The sequence below is a fragment of the Gallus gallus genome, chromosome 1, assembly GCF_016699485.2.
Source record: "Gallus gallus isolate bGalGal1 chromosome 1, bGalGal1.mat.broiler.GRCg7b, whole genome shotgun sequence".
NCBI classification, from domain to species: Eukaryota; Metazoa; Chordata; class Aves; order Galliformes; family Phasianidae; genus Gallus; species Gallus gallus.
Genome location: NC_052532.1, coordinates 77,113,836 through 77,131,842, shown reverse-complemented (window position 1 = coordinate 77,131,842; position 18,007 = coordinate 77,113,836). Strand labels below are relative to the sequence as shown.

The window sequence follows — 18,007 nt, the reverse complement described above, 5'->3', positions numbered from 1 at the left end:
ACAGATCTCTCCCAGGCAGCTGGTGGGACAAAGAACTGAAAGCTCTTGCTCTCTAAACACTTCCCTTTCATTCTGTGACCGATGCTGCACAGGTCATGCCTGATGCCAGCTGGGGCAGGGATGCTGCAGAGCAGCACTTGCCTGCACACGGCAGGCACAGCTTAGGCTCCCTTTCTGAGCCACCATCATATGGGAGAGAGGCTCGGAGTGTTTCCAGAGCCTCGTGACAGCTCCACAGCTTTACCTTAACGTTTGTTGCACATCCTCACTGCGAGTGCCTGGCAGATGGAGCTGCGTGAGAGGGAGGGAGCAGAACCCATGCATGCTGATCTGCAGCACGCAGGTGCTGCTTAAATCATTACCACAGGGCTTTAACTGACTTTCTTCTTTCCACCAGCTGCTATCCAAGCCATCCTGTTCTTCCCACAGACCGACTCCTTACTGATCAGAGCACAGCCTAAGACAGACACAACCATCCACACAAGTTGTCCGAAATATTTTTAAACGCTTTTATTTACAGTGCTAGTTGAAAACAATATATATATTTATATCTATAATCCTCGTGATGTCTGTGCCATAGAAAATGCTGTGGCTATATTGCCTTTAATTTACAAAAAATGGTCACAAGAGAATCTCAACAGAAAAAATGGAAATCAAAGTTTGGTCCCCAATTTATTTCTCTCTTGATTTGTTTTAAAAAAGCCTCCAAATTAAAAAAATATGCAGTTCAGATGAAATTCATATATAAAAACAACCCTTATCTTCTGAAAAATTCACGAGGGTCAGCTTGTTGTCTGTCATGTAAACTTGAAAAAACAAAAGCTTAAGATAAATCCCATCTCTGCATACGGTTTAACAGAACCATTATTTGCTTGTAATCTTTTTACTTGTCTCTCAGGGTTCAACGGGAAAGCAGATGAGAGGAGGCCTAGGACTGGAAAACGCACCATGAGATCTGTGCCCGCAGCCTCTTGGACTCAGGGAGAACATCTGACTGACAGCAGGTCCTGGGAGCAGAAGCTGTCAAGAATCTCAGTCACACTAGTGAAGAGGGAGGGCAAGTGAAAAGGAATGAGAGGTGCTTGCCACGTGAACAGCCAGTCATATAGGCCTGGCAAGGTTACGCATTGGGCCACGATGAAAAATGATGAGATTCTTGAGGGAAGAGGTTCAATTGAATGTGGGGCACAGCTGGAAGGATGTGGGGAGGTGGAATAATTTCAGGTGGGGAACATCATAGATGGGCTGGATCTTTGGATGGGAAGGAAACTGCTGTATTCCCTGTTTGAGAGCTTTTCTAACCTTTCCTCATCTGAGATTGTGTGAAGCCAGAGGCTAATGGACAGTGCAAGCACAGGCTGGAATGGAGGAGGAGAGATGGACGGAACAGAGGAAATGGGAGGGGAGGACTCAAGCGGAGGACCCATTTTCTGTCTTCTGCCTCTTTGGATCCACTTCATCCTGAGTACGACAAAGAGAAAAAGTTACCAGCAGTCACCACACCAGGACATGATTTCTCCACAAAATTCTTACTGCTGCTCTCTCCTCCACACAAAAATCCATTTGGCCACCCCAAATCCATTCCTCTTTCAAGTATTTTGTTGACAAGCGTTAAGACGTGGACAGCTTCTTTTGCAGGAGCACCTGCACTGCTGCTTTCAGGAAGCATAGCAAGCTCAGGCTTATACCACTTCACACAGACCCTAAGACCTGGTCTGCAGCCCAGAAATTACAGGTCTTAGCGGGGTCATCACCCAGCACCTCGACTGGCCCTGGATCCCACCAAGAACCCATGAGGCTTTATTGTCCCTTCGCCACATCAGATTTATTTATCCATCTGCTGCTGAAACAGCAGCGAGATGCAAAGATGAGCTGAGACGCTCAGCAGCAGCATCCTCGTGGACTTCATCAGCACACAACGTGGTCACCTTGTACCCTCTCACTGCCTGTACCCACGCCAACTACTCACCTCCTCCTCCTCTGCAGATCGTTTTTCTGCATGTCCGTCCTGCTCTTGCCCATTCTCATCTCCTTCTAAGCACAAACAAGAGCAAAAATTATGAGTTAATTGAAGTAGCGTTTAAGGAAATGTATTCTCACAGTCAAAGACCTCAGAGGAGGAATTTCCCTTCTTGTTATTTCCCCAATATTTGCCCTTCCTGCAAACCCCCCATTCTCCCTATACTAATCATACCCACCGTCATCCTCGTCACCACCTTCTTCTTCATCCACATCCTCAGGATTCTCTTCCTCATCCTCTTCAGCTCCATTTTCTTCATCCTAAGCAAAACAAATTTGTCAGAGCAGAGCCTACTGTCAGGATGACATTCCCATGTGCTCTCTTGCTGCAAGAGCGAGAACATCCCTGCCACCCCAGCCTCCAGTTGCAAGCACGCACCAAGCAAGCAACCTCTGCACTGTTACTTGGACCCAGTCCCTCCCACATCAGCTGTCCCACACTGCCAAAGCCCTCCTCCCCTCATGCCTCCTTGACAAAACCAATGCCCCCATTCCCTCCTCACCACTGTGAACCTATGACACGCATGAGCTCATATCATGACACACTGCTGCCCCCTAATTCCAACAATAGAAACATCTTTCTGGTTACAAGCTAATGACAGCTGGTGCTAGCTGTACATCTACTCCAGACGCTCCTGACCTCTACCAATCTGTGCATCTCCTTGCCACTCCCTCAGCCCAAGCTCTTCAAGCACCCACGGATACCTGAGGAGATGCAGCGCCACATCCCCTCGCTGCCACCTCCTGACCCCCCCCTGCCCTGTCTCCGTTCTCCTCTTTGCTCCTCCTGCTCGTGGGCAGTGCTCACGACACCAAGTTCTTCAAGACTCATTCTCCACAGTTACCCCTAGGTCTCATACATTTGCCTCCCTCCCTCTGAACCGTCATTGCCCCGTTCTTTTCCTCAGTCTCCCTCCACTCTCACTTCCTGCATGGACTCTTGCCCACGACCCTTCCCAAAGACCTCCCATCTCTCTAACCGCGCCTCGAGGAGATTACTCCACACCTCACCTCTACTACCTCCTTCTTCTTTTCTTTATGGACTGCTTTCTCCTCTAGTTTCTCCTTCTTCTCCTTCATTTCCTATACGCAAGATGGGAAAAAACATGGCAGCGCTCAGCGGCCAGAAACGAAGCCGATAGGACGCGCGGTCTCAGACAAAGAGGGCTCGGGGCAGGAGACGCTGAAGGGAGGCGCGGACGGCGGGCAGCCCGGCTCTCCCAACCACGCAGGGCAGCCCGGCTGGCGGCACGCCTCGGGGCCGGCCGCGCGGCGCTGGGCAGGGCGGCCCCGGGCCAGGGGACGGCCCCCTCTCGCCGAGGCTCCCGCCTCCGGCCTCCTCCCGCCGGAGCGGGGCGGCAGGTTGTCGGCGCGCCTCCGGCCGTCTGGGCTGCCACCTTTGTGCTCCCGTTCCGTCGGCTTTCCGCTTTTTTGTCGACCGCTAAAGCCGCGCGGAGCCCCGCGCGCTCTCCCGGATCCAAAGGACGGAGCGGCGCCGCCGGGCGCTCTGCGCCCCCCTCGGCCCCGCGCCGCGCCGCGCCGCTCCGCCTCCCCCGCCCCCCCCAACCTCGCTCAGCGGGATCCCGCGCGCGGGCCCTCGCGCCCCCCGCCCCCGCTCCCCATTGGCGGAGGGCCGCGCGCGCCCCTCCGTCGGCCGGGCGGTCGGGGCCGCCCGGTAGGGCGCGCGCGGCGGGCAGGAGCGAGCCGCGAGGGGGGGGCGGGTGGGGGTCTCACCTTGGCGCTCAGCTCCGCCGGCGCCTCCTCGACGCGTTTCTCCGACATCCTGTCAGGGGCAGCGCGGGGCCGCTCGCGAACGTCGGGGACCCCCGAGGAGAGAGGGCGCTGGGAGGGGGGTAGGGGGGGGGTTGGCACGCGGCGGGAGCTCCGAGTCCCAGCGGTCCGGCAGCACGGATCCCGCCCCGGGGCCAAAGTGCCTAGGTCTGCCGCGATGGGGGATACGGCGGCGGAGGGGATTTATACCGCGCCGGGTGACGAGGGAAGGAGGGACCTGGCGAAGGGAGGGGAGAGGGCGGAGGAGGGAGGGAGGCGGAGGACGGCCGTCGGCGGAGCGGGCCCCGAGAACAATGTGCGGTCGGCGCCGGCCGCGGGACCGCCCGCCCGCCCGCCGTCAGACGCCGGCCCCGCACGGCGTCCCGCCGCTCGGTCGGTCGGGCGACGGCGCGGAAGTGCCTCTCGGCCGGCCCGCACCGCGCCCGAACAGGGCCGCGAGGTGCGAGGGAGGAGCCGCCCCGGCACCGTGCCGCCCGCACACCTCGCCCGGGCAGCGGGCGGGCCGAGGCGCGCCGCTCCTCACGCCGCAGGGCATCGCCCGGGAGCGAGCGGGCGGCGCGGGCTCGGCGGGAGGCGCCGCGGGGCCGTGCGGCGGGGCGGCCTGGCGACGGGCTGGCTCGTGCCGCTCCCGCCTGGAATTTTCCACTCGGCTGCCGCCCTCCCCCTGGAAGCGCTGCCAGGCGGGGCTCCTCCCCGCGGCCGCGTCCTGCCGGGCCGGGGCCCCGCGCGGACCCGCGGTGGGGGTGGGGCGGGCAGGAGGCTGTTTTTCCCGCGCTCTGCGGCGGAGGCAGGGGGCGGGGCGGGGCGGGGCCGGGCCGCTCGCGGGGCTGAGGCGGGTGGGGGAGGGGCGGCTAGCGCATCCCGCTTCCCCATATAAGGAGGGGCTGAGGGCGGGCGTCCGATTGGACCATTCAAATGAGCAGTTTGCCTGGCAACAGGCTTCCCATTGGCCGTCGGGGGAAAGCTTGCGTGGGGGAGGGGGCGCGGGGACCGTTGCTGCAAGAAGAAGGGAGGGCACGTGGGGATGCGGGCGCGGCGCGAGGACGGAGCGCGGGGCGAAAGGCAGCGGTGGCCGAGTCGCTCTCGTCCCTCAGTCCGTCCCCGCTCACCCTTACGACTGCCTTCCCTCGGCCGGCGGGTGGCGTTCGGGGGCGCTACGGGCCCCCTGCGCGTCGTCAGCGCCTAAGCTAGAGCTCCGCGCCGCGGGGCGCTCGTCCGCGGCCGTACAGCAGCGACCGCAGCGGAGTACGAAGCCCCATGCCCCCTGCGGGGCTCCGCGGCTGCTCCCCGGGCAACCCGGCCCTCCCGCTGCCTGCCGGCTCTGAGTCCGCCGGCCGGGCGCTGCCGCGGGGCTGACGACAGTGCCGCCGTCTGCGTCGCTCGGTTGTTCGGGGCGGCGCGAGCCGCGCGCCGGGAGTGAGAGGCGTGCAGCGGCGCCACCTGCCGGCCCCTGTGGGTGATGCTGTGCCGGGGGAGAGGAGCCTGGGCCGAGCCCTGGCAGAGCCGGTGCCAGGACCGGGGCGAGGCGGGGGCTCGGGGGGCGGGGACGGACCGCCGGAAGGGAAGGGTGAGGCGACCGAGAGAAGGGCGGCGCAGCCGAGCCGCGCTGCGGTAGTGCTCGTTTAGGGCGAGTCGTCGTTGCGGGGCGGTAGCTTTTTGTCATGGCTGAGAAAAGTGGTGGTGCTGTAGACATACTTTGTGCTCGTGTTTATCAGCTTGAATAAACTTGGTTGACTGAATTCCCTTTTCCAGAAGACCTCTATTCTCCCACTCAAAACACAAACCCTATGTCCAAGCACTCCTTAAACTCCAGCAGCTTGAGGTGGTGCCTGCTGCCCCACATAGCCCGTTCCAGTGAGGCACGCGAGCCCTTCCAACTTGGTACCCTCTTGGTAAGCCTCAGTACTATGTCTCAACCTAGAACTGTGATTTGAGCTTCATCATAGAATCGTAGAATGGCCTGGGTTGAAAAGGGCCATAATGATCTTTGAGTTTCAACCCCCCTGCTATGTGCAGAGTCGTCAACCAGTAGACCGGGCTGCCCAGAGCCACATCCAGCCTGGCCTTGGATGCCTCCAGGGATGGGGCATCCACAACCTCCTTGGGCAACCCGTTCCAGTGCGTCACCACCCTCTGGGTGAAAAAAAAACATCAAATGTGCTTCAGTGTGAGTATTTGACAGAAAAAGAGGTTGGTACTTAGATAGAGACTAATAATTACACATCTCCTGAAGAAAAGTAGGAAGGAGATGGGATAGAAGACCACATGGGTGACACGGAGGTGGGAGGTCTTCACCTTGTCATCTGTTGTCTCCTCCACAGCTACAGCAGCTTCCCCTCAGATAATGTGACTAAGCTGCGTTCTTCCTAGCTATTGCAGTATGTGCTGCCTGCTCCATGGAAATCGTACTTAACTCAGACATGCGGATCCAGTCTCATACAGGGAGAGCACGTGAAAATGCATGCATTCATTGCTTTTCCTCCTGTTCCATGAGCCCCTCTAGCCATCTTCTCAGGTCTACATGCTGTCAGCGTTTGAGCCCAGGCATTTGGTTCAAATTTCATCCCTCTCTTCTACGAGAAGCAGAAAATCTTAATTTCTGGAGCTGCACTCAAAAATAGGAGGGAAAAAAAAAATGAAGTTGATGGCTGGATGCTGTCATACTCTGCTTCTCCTTGTCAGAGATGCATGACTCACAGCTCTGCTGTTCTTTGCGCCAATCCAGGATTTTTGTCCTTATCTTTACAGCCTCACCTCCTGCACATGCAAAGCTGCACCATCACACATCCTTTACCAGAGACATATCCATGCTAATGCACAAGCAGGCCTCAACACGACATCCTAGAGGAGAAAAAGTGAAGATTGTATTTGGTGACGATACTGTGCCCAAAGAGTTATGTTGACACAGGCAACACGCCCTCAGATGCAAATACACAAACGGCTGTTTATGGGAGGAAAGTATGTTTCCAACCACCTGTGAAAGGGGCCATTTGGTTAGGTCTGTGACCTCTTCCTTCCCCCTGCGTATACTCCAGTGCTCAGTGCGCAGTCTTGCTTCTTCCTATTCACACTCCCCACTATATTCTCTTTGCAGTTTTACTCAGATCTGTTGATTCTTTGCCAGCATTGTTCCCATGGCCATTGCTCCCATGTTCTCTCTGCTTTCCTTTCTCGTACGTACATAATTCTGCTCATGTCCCCCTTCATTCTTCGTGTCCCATTTTTTCCTGCGTGCCTGTTGCAGATAGGTTTTTTCCCTCATATTCTATGTGAAACTCCTCTACATGCCCTGGGACATGCCTGATTCTGTTTCCCAGCTGCTCCTCAGATCCTGATAGTGGGACTTCATTGGCTTCTAGTGTGCAATTCCTTCACTTCAGCCCTGCAGGCATCCTTTCACTGGCTCGTGTAAGTCTTTCTCAGGCCTTCTGTTCCTCCATCACACTGGTACCACTCTGCATTTTGTCTGCTGGATCAATTTACAGCTTTTCTCTGCTCCTCTCTCCCATCTGAATTAATCCCTTCGTGGCATATGCAACTATACTCATCATGCAATGTGCAGATGTAAGTCACTTTTCAGTATGTTCAGCAGTCTTTGCTTCAAGTTGCTTTGCAAACTCAGCAGAATACATTCCATCTTTTTTGGAGTCTTCAGCCTTTAGACAGGATGATGGAGGTACTGAAGTTGCGTGATATGTCATCGGGAACATCGACAGTACGCATGTCTGCAGCCTGGATATGTAATTTTCTTTGTAAGTTACCATTTTTGTGTAGCATGCTGTTTGTGCTTTGTGTTTTTGTGGGTGTGCACTTCTGTTTAGATGCAGTACTTACACATTTGTGTACAGCGATGGTGTTTGCTCTCTTTTCACGCATTTACTTTTGTGAAAGTATGGTACATTTCTACTGATATTAAATTTTAAGTTTGCCAGTATGCATCTTCATAGTGAGCATGTGGCTGTGATTTGTATGGTCTATATTTTTATGTTTCTAGCATATGCATTTATTCATTTTGTTTTAATACCTTCCCAGTCTTGTCGTAGTACCATTGCCGTCAGGGAGAGGAGTTAATAGTTTATGGTGAAGGCTAGAATAACTCTGAGCAAAACCAAAGCATCTTACTGGGTATTCTAAGAATGTTATTCTGTCAACTAACCCAAAAGTGGTTCCAGAACTCTTCCAAGCTACTTGCTGAACAGCAGAAGAGTGGAAGGCCTTGTATGTGCATCAGCTTTTCTTAGATTTGCAGAAATTCAGACATAGAGTATCTATCCTTTCTTTTAAGATGAAACCAGCCAAATCTTGGGGGGAGAAGGGGGAGGGGGGGGGGACGGAGACGTGCACATTTATGCATTTAATCCACATTGTTTATTTTTCTATCCTGTGTCCATTAAAAATCATGCAGATTGTTGATTTTGTTTGTCCTCTATGGTGCCATAACCTGAAGTCAAGAGGAAATTTCTGATAATTCAACGGCTGGCCAAACTTTGCATTTGGAAATAGGTCTTTGCAAGAAGCAATGTAAATGAGCACTGTTGAGGGCTGGGGAGCGGTGCGGATAGCATAATGAGAGGAAGCAAGAGGAGTAAAAGAGTGTGATTAGGGATGAGAGCCAGCCTGTGAGAGGATCAGAAAGGGGAGGAAAGTTTTGAATCGTGATTTTTGTGAACTTGTCTTCACTAATATAGCACAGATGGAGGTCGTGCTTCTCACTCACAGTGTGGCAGACTCATTCTTGAGCAAAATATTCTGAAAGTAATCACTGCTAAGCAACGCATACCCCAGTCACTGCGAGCTGGCTCTAGCATTCCAGATATTGTCACTCCTGAGGATCAAATCAGGGCTGTCCTTCTCTTAGGGTGCCCTTCATCTGAGGTCAGAATTAGTTGCTGGCTGAGGATTACATAAGAGGCACGGATGAAAGAAACCAAAGCAGAAGTGGCTGTGGGTAGTTCTGACTTCTGATAATGAGAATTTCTTTGTCACATGGACATTCCACCGGGGCCCTGGAATATTTGGATGTGTTAAGAAGCTGTTTCTGTCTTCTTGGCTACAGTGAGTGGTCCCCGGAAGAAGCAGGTAAAAGGTCTGGTATTCAGCATACCGTTTATTTACTCACACCACGTGATAGTCAGTTTGCTTTTAAAATGCGTACACTGTGGTTGCCCCTTTGGCTGACTGTGCAGTTAACAGTGATGGGGACGTTAGGGGGAGGGATGCTGCTTGGCAGCAAGTCAGCAGCAGGCAGCAGAAGGTGGAGCTCAGGGCAGTGGCATCACTCCTTGCTTCCATTTTGCCCTTCGCTCACCTCCTCCTCTTCCCCCGTTCTCCTCTGGACAGCTTAAAAAAGGAAAGGAAATGAGGCAGTGTGGGTAATGGTTTTGATTCGTGACAGAAAACTGAAACAGCTTAAACAGAGAATGTGGCAGGACAGAAATGTGAGTCTTGCTGTGCATTACCCCCCCCCTACCATGCTTAGTTACTGCGTCTCAGCAAACGGCCATGCACATGGTGCACATTAGACACAACGTACTAAGTGGTGTACAGAAACCTCATGTACAAATAGTGTACAAAAATGTAGATTCTGCTTTTCTGACAACGGGGAACTTGTCTATGTTCCAGAAAAAGGCTGCATTGCTGCTTTCCAGGGTTTCACATAGCTTTAGCCACCAGCAAGCCACATTTGCCTACCTGGTAACTAACGTAAGGTTACATAGGTTACAGTATGCGCTCCTGAACCTCTGCTTCCCCTGCCTCCACGTCTGGAAGGCAGCAATGACTGACACCGTGTTTGGAAACAACTGAAGGAGCCCTGCCGTCTCTGGGGGTGGGATGCTTGCAGGGATCTGCGGGAAGCGGGTCATTTTGTCCCAGACTTGCTCCCAATCCCATAAATCAAAATGCTTTCGTTCTTGTCCAAGCGGCTCTCTCCCTGCCCCCGGATCCTTCCAGGCGAGCTGCACACACGCAATCCAGCACGGGCCCGCCCCGGGTTGATGGAGAACACGCCGAACAGGAAATGCTTTCCAGGCTGGAATACACCGAAGGGTGATTCAGGATCACAAAACCGGGGGCGGGGAGGCTGAGGCGGTGTCTGCAGAGGCTCCAGGTGAGTTTCCGTGCCCACAGGTGGGCTCTGAGCGATGGCAGGGCGCCCGCGGCCGCTCTCAGCAAGAAGCGTCACAGAGGGGGCGGGATGCGCCCGCCGCCAGGGGGCGCTCTGCAGGGCCCATGGCGCTCTGCCCCGGGGAGCGGGCCCTGGTTGCCACTTCCTGCCTGGCCCAGCTCCCCGCCTCCTCCGCTAGCGCACGGAGCCCCGGGCCCGTGCGCGCATGCGCGAGGCGAACCGGCTGGAGCGGAAGGGGCGAGCGGGGTGCGAGCCGCCATGGGAGTCCGGGCGTGAGCGGCCCGCGTCTTCCTCGTTCTCCTCTTCCTCCTCATCTTTTTCCTGCCGTCGTCCCCTCGGCACCGCCCGGCGCGCCTGCAGGCAGGGGAAGGGGCACGGCAGGTGGGGGCGAGCCCGGGGCCGGGGGTGGCGGTGGGGAGGGTGAGGTCCGGGTCTGGGGGCGGCCGCTTTCGCGGCCGGGCGGGGTGCGACGTGCTTGCGGCCTGCTCACCGCTTGCGGCCTGCTCACCGCTTGTCCCTCCCTCCGCAGAGCCCGCCCCCGTCGAGGGCAGCAGCATGTTCCGGCTGATGAGGGACGGGGAGCCAGAGGACCCCATGTTCGCTATGTGAGTCGGCTGGGGAGGCTCGAGGGGGAGGGCGGGCCGGGGCGCTGCGGCAGCGCCTGCCGAGCGGGTGCGGGAGCGGGGCTGCGACTGCGGGGCGGCGTGAGGCGGCGCGGGGCTTCCGCGGGAGCGCCAGCGTTTTGGTGGGGGAGGGGGGCACGGAGAGCGGCCCGCTTCGTGCCAGCCGTACCACCGTGGCTATAGAGGACAGTGTAATTAAATAAAGTAGGCCAAGTGCACCGTGACCGTCTGAGGAAAGCAGTGCTGGAGTACCCAACCTTTACCTGTGCTTAAGGATTTCCGTGTATACGGAGTAAGGTTTTGATCATATCTTCTGTGTCTGTTGTTTGTTGCTGCTCTGCTGAAGAATTCATTAATGAAACTGGAGAAGGCTACGAAAGGCCTTGTCAGGTTGCAAGGGACTAAACAAGGAGAATTCCAGCAGCTTTAAAATACAGGTCTGAAAATCTGACGTAGATCCCAATAACACTTCTTTGGGGATCCTCTTACCGATCATTTTTCTTCTGTTCCCTGCCCAGAAATTGGTTGCGGCTGATGAGAGGTGGCAGTTCTTGCCAAAGCAGTTAAGGATTAGAGTGTTATACAGTAGGAGTTTGTGTTAAGTGTGGCACTGCTATAAATTTGTTAGAGTTAATTTATGTAGGAAAACAAAGCTGTGCTCTTGCTTATAAAATTGATTATAAGAATGTTATCAACTGTAAACAAATTAGCAGGAGAGGAGACCTTGATGTCTCAGTCACAGAATGAGTGTATGTTCTCACTGCTGTGGCAGCTATGAGTCTAGCTTCTATTATGCAAAGTATTCCCAGTAGAAACAGGAAAGTATTGGTTTGTGCTAGATGCTTTTGTGATCTCAGGAAGTTACGTGCTGTTCAGGTTGTTTATGCTCTGGAAGGATGAACGCGGAACTATCAGATGTGCAGAGAAGTGCTGTGATATTTCTCAGAGTCTTTAGTATGGCTGCTGTCTCTGACTGTCCCTGTTCTACTTTTTCCTTCCTTGCTTCTCTAGCATGTACAAGTACGTCCTCAAAGTGGAGGCTGCACAAGAAGGAAAGGAGAAGCGTACAGAGACCCTAATTACTGTTGTATTTCATTCTCACTCTGAGACTTGGACCTATAAAAGCTTTCTGTGATGTCAGCCTTTTGTGGTTGTACACATAACATCCCAGGAAAATAGCAAATTGAGATGGCTCGGGACAGAGGGGTATCAAACAGTCAGTGTCAGACCATGTGGTGTATTCTGGGGGTCTTGGTTACCGTGTTTCTGCATGTGTACCTAAAGAGGGGAGAGAACAACAATTAGGACCATGTACACTCTAGTCCTGTTAAGTGTGGCCCTCTCTTTGCAGCCAAGGCAGTGGTCTTTGTGTGCTTCCCTGCAAAATGCTTAAGTATTCTTCTAGAGCTGCTTGTGTTATGGATGTTAATGTAAAGACTTCTGGTGGCTCAAGAGGGAATGAGTATGAGATGATGGTAGTACTTGGACTGCAGGTCTTTTACCTCTTAGAGCAGTGAGGTTTTGGAATACCCTTAGCCATGCTTGGCCCAAAAGTATTAGTGGGAACAGAGCACTGAGCTGCTACTGAATAGACATCAGTTAGTGCATAAGAGAGATTCTGTGGCATAGTACTTTCAGTCACAGGAGAAGAAATGGGATCCAGCCCCAAGGATTAGCATATGCAACACTGAGTTCTTGAGGTTCTGGATTTTCAGCTTAGAAAGTACAGTCATGGTTGCATAAGAGAAACTCGGAGTCAGAATGGGTGTATTATGCAGGACTTTGTGTTCTGTCATCCTTTCCTCACCATTGTGCTCTCAATCTCTCCTAAAGGGACCCTTTTGCTATTCACCGGCAGCACATGAACCGCATGCTTTCTGGAAGTTTCGGGTTTGGCCCGCTGCTTGGTATCACTGATGGGACCACTCCTGGGGCTCGCCAGGCTGGCCGGAGGATGCAGGTAAGAGAGGGGCTGACTACAGGCTAGGATTTTTTTAAACTCTCTAGTTAAGCTTCTTTCCCCCACCCTTATTGGATTGAGCGTTTCCCTCACCTTCTTAGAGACAGTGGAAGTAGAACTGGTTTCAGAAACAGTGATGTTCTTGCTGTTTTTTTCACTCCACATGTGTTTATTGACAGCTGTGTTCAGGTTTGAATGGGAGGAAGGGAAGGTGTGTATGTTGTGTCTCAAAGCCATAAATCATTATAACTGAAGGAAATTGAGGAATATCCCTTCTGTCTGGTTTGTTAGTGGTGATACTGTTTGGACCCTCATGAGTCAGGGAGTTGCTTTTTTCATGTGTTTATTGGCTCTGAGCATTCCAAGTTCTGTTTCCAAGAAGGATGAGGGTGCTCTGAGGAGTATCTGATGTTTGGCTGTTGCAAGATCATTGTTTATCCTGTTTTTCTGTTGTCTTGACAGGCAGGAGCTGTTTCACCATTTGGGATGCTGGGCATGGTAAGTCCTCTGTTTTTCACTGCCAAGTTTGAAGTTTCCCAAATAGCAGCTTCTTCACTTTGAGATTTGTTAGAGCTGTGGGTAACCAGTAGCAGAAGTGTGAGTAAGCCCATATATCTTAACCGATAATGAGAGTGGGACAGTTTAAAGAGACTAGAATGAGCTCTATTTATTACCAGATTTGTAATAAATGGTAAACTAAATTGAAACTGAAGGTAACTGGTTTCCCCTGGACCGCTGTTCCTGAGTTGCTGTGTGATTTTATACCTTCCACTTCTTTCCCTCATACTTTAATCTGTGGGGCTGTTTTAGAGGAGTCCGTTTATATGGGCACCTTGAACAGAGAAGATCCATAAAGCTGTTACAGCATGGTGTTTCATAGGAATTGGGATAGTTAATATCCAGGAAGAATGGAGAGTCTCTTTACCTCATGTGTCTAAGAAGAAGCTGTGGATCTGTTTGGAGATCATTGTGAAACTGTGATGACACAAGGAAAAGACTCGGCCATTATTAGGCAGAGGCAGTAACTGAACCTCCTTTGAAATGGTTGCAGAATGAAAAGCCAAGGGAGTAATTCAAGAGAACAGAATTGGAATGAGAATAGCTGGATGTATGCGAGAATGTCATTCCTGGAGCTTGTTGATCTCAGTCATCTACTGTAGTAATACAGTGGAAATAAGTTATTCCAGATCCAGCAGCTTTAGCTGCCTTGCTCTGCAGGATTGACTCAATGGAAGAGGCTAGCGTCCTGGAATCACTCTAACTCAGAAAAGGTGTAATAATACAAACAGCTGGACTTCAAAGGATAATAACATTGCATGTGAGTGCTGGTCTGCTGTAAACGAGAACAAGAAGCCACTTGTAGAAGGGAAAAAAAATCAGTGCATTTAAACTGACACAGTAATTTTGTTTACACATTGCACAATTAATCTGTGAGACCTGCTGGCTGAGTATACTAACTGCAGCCTTTAGGTTTGCAGGATTAAAAACCAGTCACGTTTTTAACGTCTCCTTTCCCTGTAGAGAAAATAAGAAAAGTTCTTATGCTAGAAATCAATCCGTGAAAACTCCTTTGTGGTTTAAATCAAGAGCTGACGGTGATGATGATGACTGTCTTACGGTTAAGTCAACCATTAGTGTATATCCCGGGATTTCAGCTCTTAACATTGCTGAGTACCTGAATTCACAAACCTTAGTGCACTGGGTATTGGAGCTAAACTAAAAGAACACTATCAGATCCAGAGATCTGGAGAGCAAGGACATTTAGGCAATGTAGTCTAGAGAGACTGCAGAGAACAGCAACCGTAAATTTGGGTTTTTTTCTATCAGTAGATAGAAAGGAAAAAAAAACAATGTTTTTTTTTCCCTGGGCAGCAGTTTCATGGCCCTTGCAGGCAGGTTGTTGTAATTCTTTTCTCCCGTATCCATCCAAATTGACTACTCTTGTGCTGTCTTTTTTCTTAGGCAGGTGGCTTTATAGACATGTTCGGCATGATGAACGACATGATTGGGAACATGGTAAGAACCTTCAATAAATTAATCTGCATTAAGGAGGAAAGTACTGATGGTGCTTCTACCATCCTCTCTGTTGTCTGCTGTCCTATTGTGCCTCTTCAGTGCTGACTGTGATCAAGCTGTTAGGGTGGTGAAGCTCTAACATCCTGCTGAGCAGGATGGAGTGACAGAGATGTTGTTCCTGGGGCATGCCTGCTGAATGCAGGGAGGAGAGATGGAATAGGATGGAAGTATGAGAGTAGATGTTCTCTGCAAGAAACAAGAGTTGTTCTCCAGAAAGATGGACCAATGGGGCTTGTACTTGCAGAATCACGGAATGGTTGAGATTGGAAGGGGTCTCTGAATGTCACTGGGTACACAAACCCTGCTCTAGCAGGGTGCCCAGGCCCACATCCAGGTGGTCTTTGAAGGTCTCCAAGGAGGTGACTCCACAACTCCTTTGGGCAGCCTGTGCTGGTGCTCCATAAACTGTGCTGTGCTGGTGCACAGTAAATAAGTGCTTCCTGATGTTTAGAGAGAACCTCCTGTATTCCAGTCTGTGCTCTTTGCCTCTGGTCCTGGCACGAGGCACCACTGGGCAGAGCCTGGTTCCATCTTCGTTGCGTCCTCCCTTCAGGGTGAATGCAGCATAGATACTTTTGTAATTCTCTTCTGTTGTATGGAGAGAGAAGTGGCTGTTATCTCTTCTTCCCTCTCTTCATTATGCCATTGCCCGTTTTCTTTTGCAGGAACATATGACAAGTGGTGCAAACTGCCAGACATTTACCTCTTCAACTGTCATCTCCTATTCTAACCTGGGTGATGGGCCCAAAGTCTATCAGGAGACCTCAGAGATGCGTTCAGCACCTGGCGGGGTAAGGAGGAGGCCACAGTGTGTCATCCCAGCAGGAGGCTGCTGGTTTTGCTGGGGAAGGGTGGAATTTCATTGGTGGCTCAGTGTTGGCCACCCACAGCATTTCTGCTTTGCAGTCAACTGTGGTTTGAGGAATGTGTTGTGAGTCACTGAACCATGCTGAGCACCCCTGAGAGGAGATGGGAAGTGCCAGCTGGAGAGGAAGTCTCTTTTTCCTTATTATTATGTTGCATTTGACTGGGACTGGTGGCAAGCGCAGCATGACTTAAGTACTGTAGGCAAGAACCAGAGTGTCTTATTGGGCTGGGGCAGTGAGTTAAAATGTTGACTCCCAAATCTACCCTCAGATCCGTGAGACTAGGCGGACTGTAAGGGACTCAGACAGTGGCTTGGAACAAATGTCTATTGGGCACCACATCAGGGAGAGAGCGCACATCATGCAGCGATCCCGGAACCATCGTACAGGTGACCAGGAAGAGAGGCAGGACTACATCAATATGGATGAAAGTGAGTACTGTCCTGTCTCCCATCTCAGCAAACCCAGCTGCCACTTCCCTTTTTTCCCTGGCTGAGCTTGTTCTTCCTGACACAGGTGATGCAGCTGCATTTGATGATGAGTGGAGGCGAGAGACATCCCGCTTCCGGCCACAGCGAGGGCTGGAATACCGGCGTCACGAAGGCAGCAGCCGCCGGGCTGAAGGGACTCGTCTTGCAATCCAGGGCCCTGAGGATTCTCCCTCCAGACAGTCCCGTCGATATGACTGGTGAATGCAGAGCAGACCTTGTGGGGGGGTGCAACATGGTCACCCCCAAATCTACCTACACACTCTTGTAAGTCCTAACACGGCTCTTTTTTCATTCTTCGTTGCCTGATTGGCTCTTAGCCATATGGATTTTCTTTTCATTGCCCCAGTCTTGCATTATTTTGAAGCGTTGGTTGGAAGTGTGTTTTCTCACGTAATGTAAAGAACAGAGGAATATGGAAGTCTTGAGGAAATACTGAATGGGAAGGTTGAAGCTGTTCAAGTTAGTCTTGTCACCAAGAAAAATGTGTGATGTCAGCCTTAGGTGATGGTTGAAATGGTATGAGGTGATGTAGGATCACTATCTACAGAGTGTTTACACTGTCACTGCATAGAACTTAGAGACTACTTACTGTCAGTCCGGTTTGAAATTAAAAACAAGTTCTGCTTTCCGGCCTGTGTTTTGAGGGTTCACTTGGGTATGGTCTAGAACTTGAAGTTTGGGATTTCTCTTTATTATTATTATTATTGTTATTGTTATTATTAAATCTTATCTGTCTTTGCTGCTTTCTAATCACTTTTTACTTTTTTTTATGTTCTCTCTTTATTTCCCTTCCTTCCAGGTACAGACAGTGAAACTCTGAAGCCCCTTCAAAGCACCACTTGGACCCTTCTCAAATTTAGTATTAACCTCCCTGCTACTTAAGAATTGAAACAAAGCAACTAATCTTCTGTATTGCCTTTTTTTTTTTCTGCCCCATTTGGGTGCTGCAGTGGTTCATGGAGAATCTCACTAATGTGCAAGGAACACATTAATCGCCCATTCCCTTTCTGCTCTCCTTTGGTTCTGTTCTTTCTGCCAGTAGTGGTGGGCATGAGGAGCTGCCACCTTGCTGCTTCTGTCCTTTCCACTCTTTCTGTGGTGGGTTGGGCTGGTTATGAAGTTTGTGTTTAGTCCCCTGTGAAAGAAAGATGAGGGAATCCTGCTAGACCCCTGTGTTAGTCCCCTCACCGGGACAAAGGCTTCTATTCCGCTCCTGAATTCTTGGTACAGCTACGGAGTAGCTGAAGGATGTGTTCTAGAGAGGTGAGGAGCAGAACAAAAGCTGGATAGCTTGTGCCCTCCCCTCCCCTACATCTCTTCAGTTGGCTCCTCCACTTTTTTAATTTGTGAAACTTGTAACTAGATGTTTACTGAATAAAGAAACAAACTGTAGAGAATTGTTGGATCACTTCTTACCTTCTGCTAATCTAACCGTGCCTGCTCTGGAATTAAGTAACTTCTTTTGTATCATTGGGAAATTACTGATGAGAAACTTGGTGTCTAATTGTAACTTTTCTGTGAAGCCTTCTCATGTAGTTAGGAAGTAAGATAATACTCAGTGACAGAATGGAAATTGTAAAAGGTGACCCAGCAAACCACCATTTGCAAAAATATCCTTTAATTGCTGTAGTTTCACTGCATGTTTGATGGGGATTGGTTGGTCTTTCTTGCTGCCTGGCCATCTGTGCAGCCTTGAAGAAGGCCTCTGGGGTTCCTACATGGCTGGAGAATATTCCCATTATTTTATTATTTATTTGCAACTGGGGCTGACAGTGTTTGACATTGTTAATGATCTCTTCTTAACCCTGGTATTAGATGAACCTGGAAAGGCATAAGGAGTACAGGACTAAGAAAGATCTCCTGTGTTCTTTGGCCAGTTTCCTGCTCTGGCATGTATTGCTATGTAAACCATTTCATAAATTCACTTGGAACGGAACAAAGGAAATTAGTGCACGACTTACACTTGAAAGTAGTGTGCCAGGATTCTACCATGTATTTCCATGTTGTCCATCTGGGAGCTAACAGGAACGGGGATCTCACTGAGTACTGGTTGT

General features: G+C 51.2%; 2 protein-coding genes and 1 long non-coding RNA gene across 7 annotated transcripts; 1 reads left to right on the top strand and 2 right to left on the bottom strand.

The window, feature by feature from the left end:
* Positions 1 to 495: 495 nt before the first annotated feature.
* Positions 496 to 3,966, bottom strand: PTMS (parathymosin). Of its 2 annotated transcripts, none has more exons than XM_015293826.4 (5): positions 3,754 to 3,966; positions 3,031 to 3,102; positions 2,199 to 2,280; positions 1,970 to 2,034; positions 496 to 1,461 (listed from the first exon to the last, which is right to left on the bottom strand). In XM_015293826.4, exons 1-5 carry the CDS (start codon positions 3,799 to 3,801, stop codon positions 1,411 to 1,413), a joined length of 318 nt encoding a protein of 105 aa, XP_015149312.1. In that variant the 5' UTR covers positions 3,802 to 3,966; the 3' UTR covers positions 496 to 1,410. The 2 variants fall into 2 exon arrangements, with proteins under 2 accessions (XP_015149312.1, XP_040504766.1); XM_040648832.2 differs by having other exon boundaries at positions 1,970 to 2,031.
* A 4,924-nt stretch (positions 3,967 to 8,890) lies between these two features.
* LOC100859057 lies at positions 8,891 to 10,017 on the bottom strand. The gene is made up of 2 exons (XR_140003.6): positions 9,502 to 10,017; positions 8,891 to 9,150 (listed from the first exon to the last, which is right to left on the bottom strand). It is a non-coding gene; the product is annotated as an uncharacterized LOC100859057 (long non-coding RNA).
* A 96-nt stretch (positions 10,018 to 10,113) lies between these two features.
* MLF2 (myeloid leukemia factor 2) lies at positions 10,114 to 17,345 on the top strand. 4 transcript variants are annotated; one of them, XM_040697765.2, is made up of 9 exons: positions 10,149 to 10,297; positions 10,467 to 10,542; positions 12,394 to 12,520; positions 12,983 to 13,018; positions 14,483 to 14,536; positions 15,262 to 15,387; positions 15,734 to 15,893; positions 15,979 to 16,217; positions 16,753 to 17,345. In XM_040697765.2, the coding sequence occupies exons 2-8, from the start codon at positions 10,493 to 10,495 to the stop codon at positions 16,152 to 16,154; spliced, it is 729 nt and encodes a 242-aa protein (XP_040553699.1). In that variant the 5' UTR covers positions 10,149 to 10,297; positions 10,467 to 10,492; the 3' UTR covers positions 16,155 to 16,217; positions 16,753 to 17,345. The 4 variants fall into 4 exon arrangements, with proteins under 4 accessions (NP_001376310.1, XP_040553703.1, XP_040553699.1 ...); XM_040697760.2 differs by having other exon boundaries at positions 10,149 to 10,318; NM_001389381.2 differs by lacking the exon at positions 16,753 to 17,345 and having other exon boundaries at positions 10,114 to 10,318; positions 15,979 to 16,699.
* Positions 17,346 to 18,007: the final 662 nt, after the last annotated feature.

Excerpts from the sequence above, each read along its gene's own strand:
- PTMS (XM_015293826.4), bottom strand. The coding sequence starts at position 3,801 with ATGTCGGAGAAACGCGTCGAGGAGGCGCCGGCGGAGCTGAGCGCCAAG. Across the intron at positions 3,103-3,753 it reads CGGCGGAGCTGAGCGCCAAG|GAAATGAAGGAGAAGAAGGA; the intron begins GTGAGACCCCCA and ends TCTTGCGTATAG. Across the intron at positions 2,281-3,030 it reads AGAAGAAGGAGGTAGTAGAG|GATGAAGAAAATGGAGCTGA; the intron begins GTGAGGTGTGGA and ends TGTTTTGCTTAG.
- MLF2 (XM_040697769.2), top strand. The coding sequence starts at position 10,143 with ATGCGCGAGGCGAACCGGCTGGAGCGGAAGGGGCGAGCGGGGTGCGAG. Across the intron at positions 13,019-14,482 it reads CATTTGGGATGCTGGGCATG|GCAGGTGGCTTTATAGACAT; the intron begins GTAAGTCCTCTG and ends CTTTTTTCTTAG. Across the intron at positions 15,894-15,978 it reads CTACATCAATATGGATGAAA|GTGATGCAGCTGCATTTGAT; the intron begins GTGAGTACTGTC and ends TTCCTGACACAG.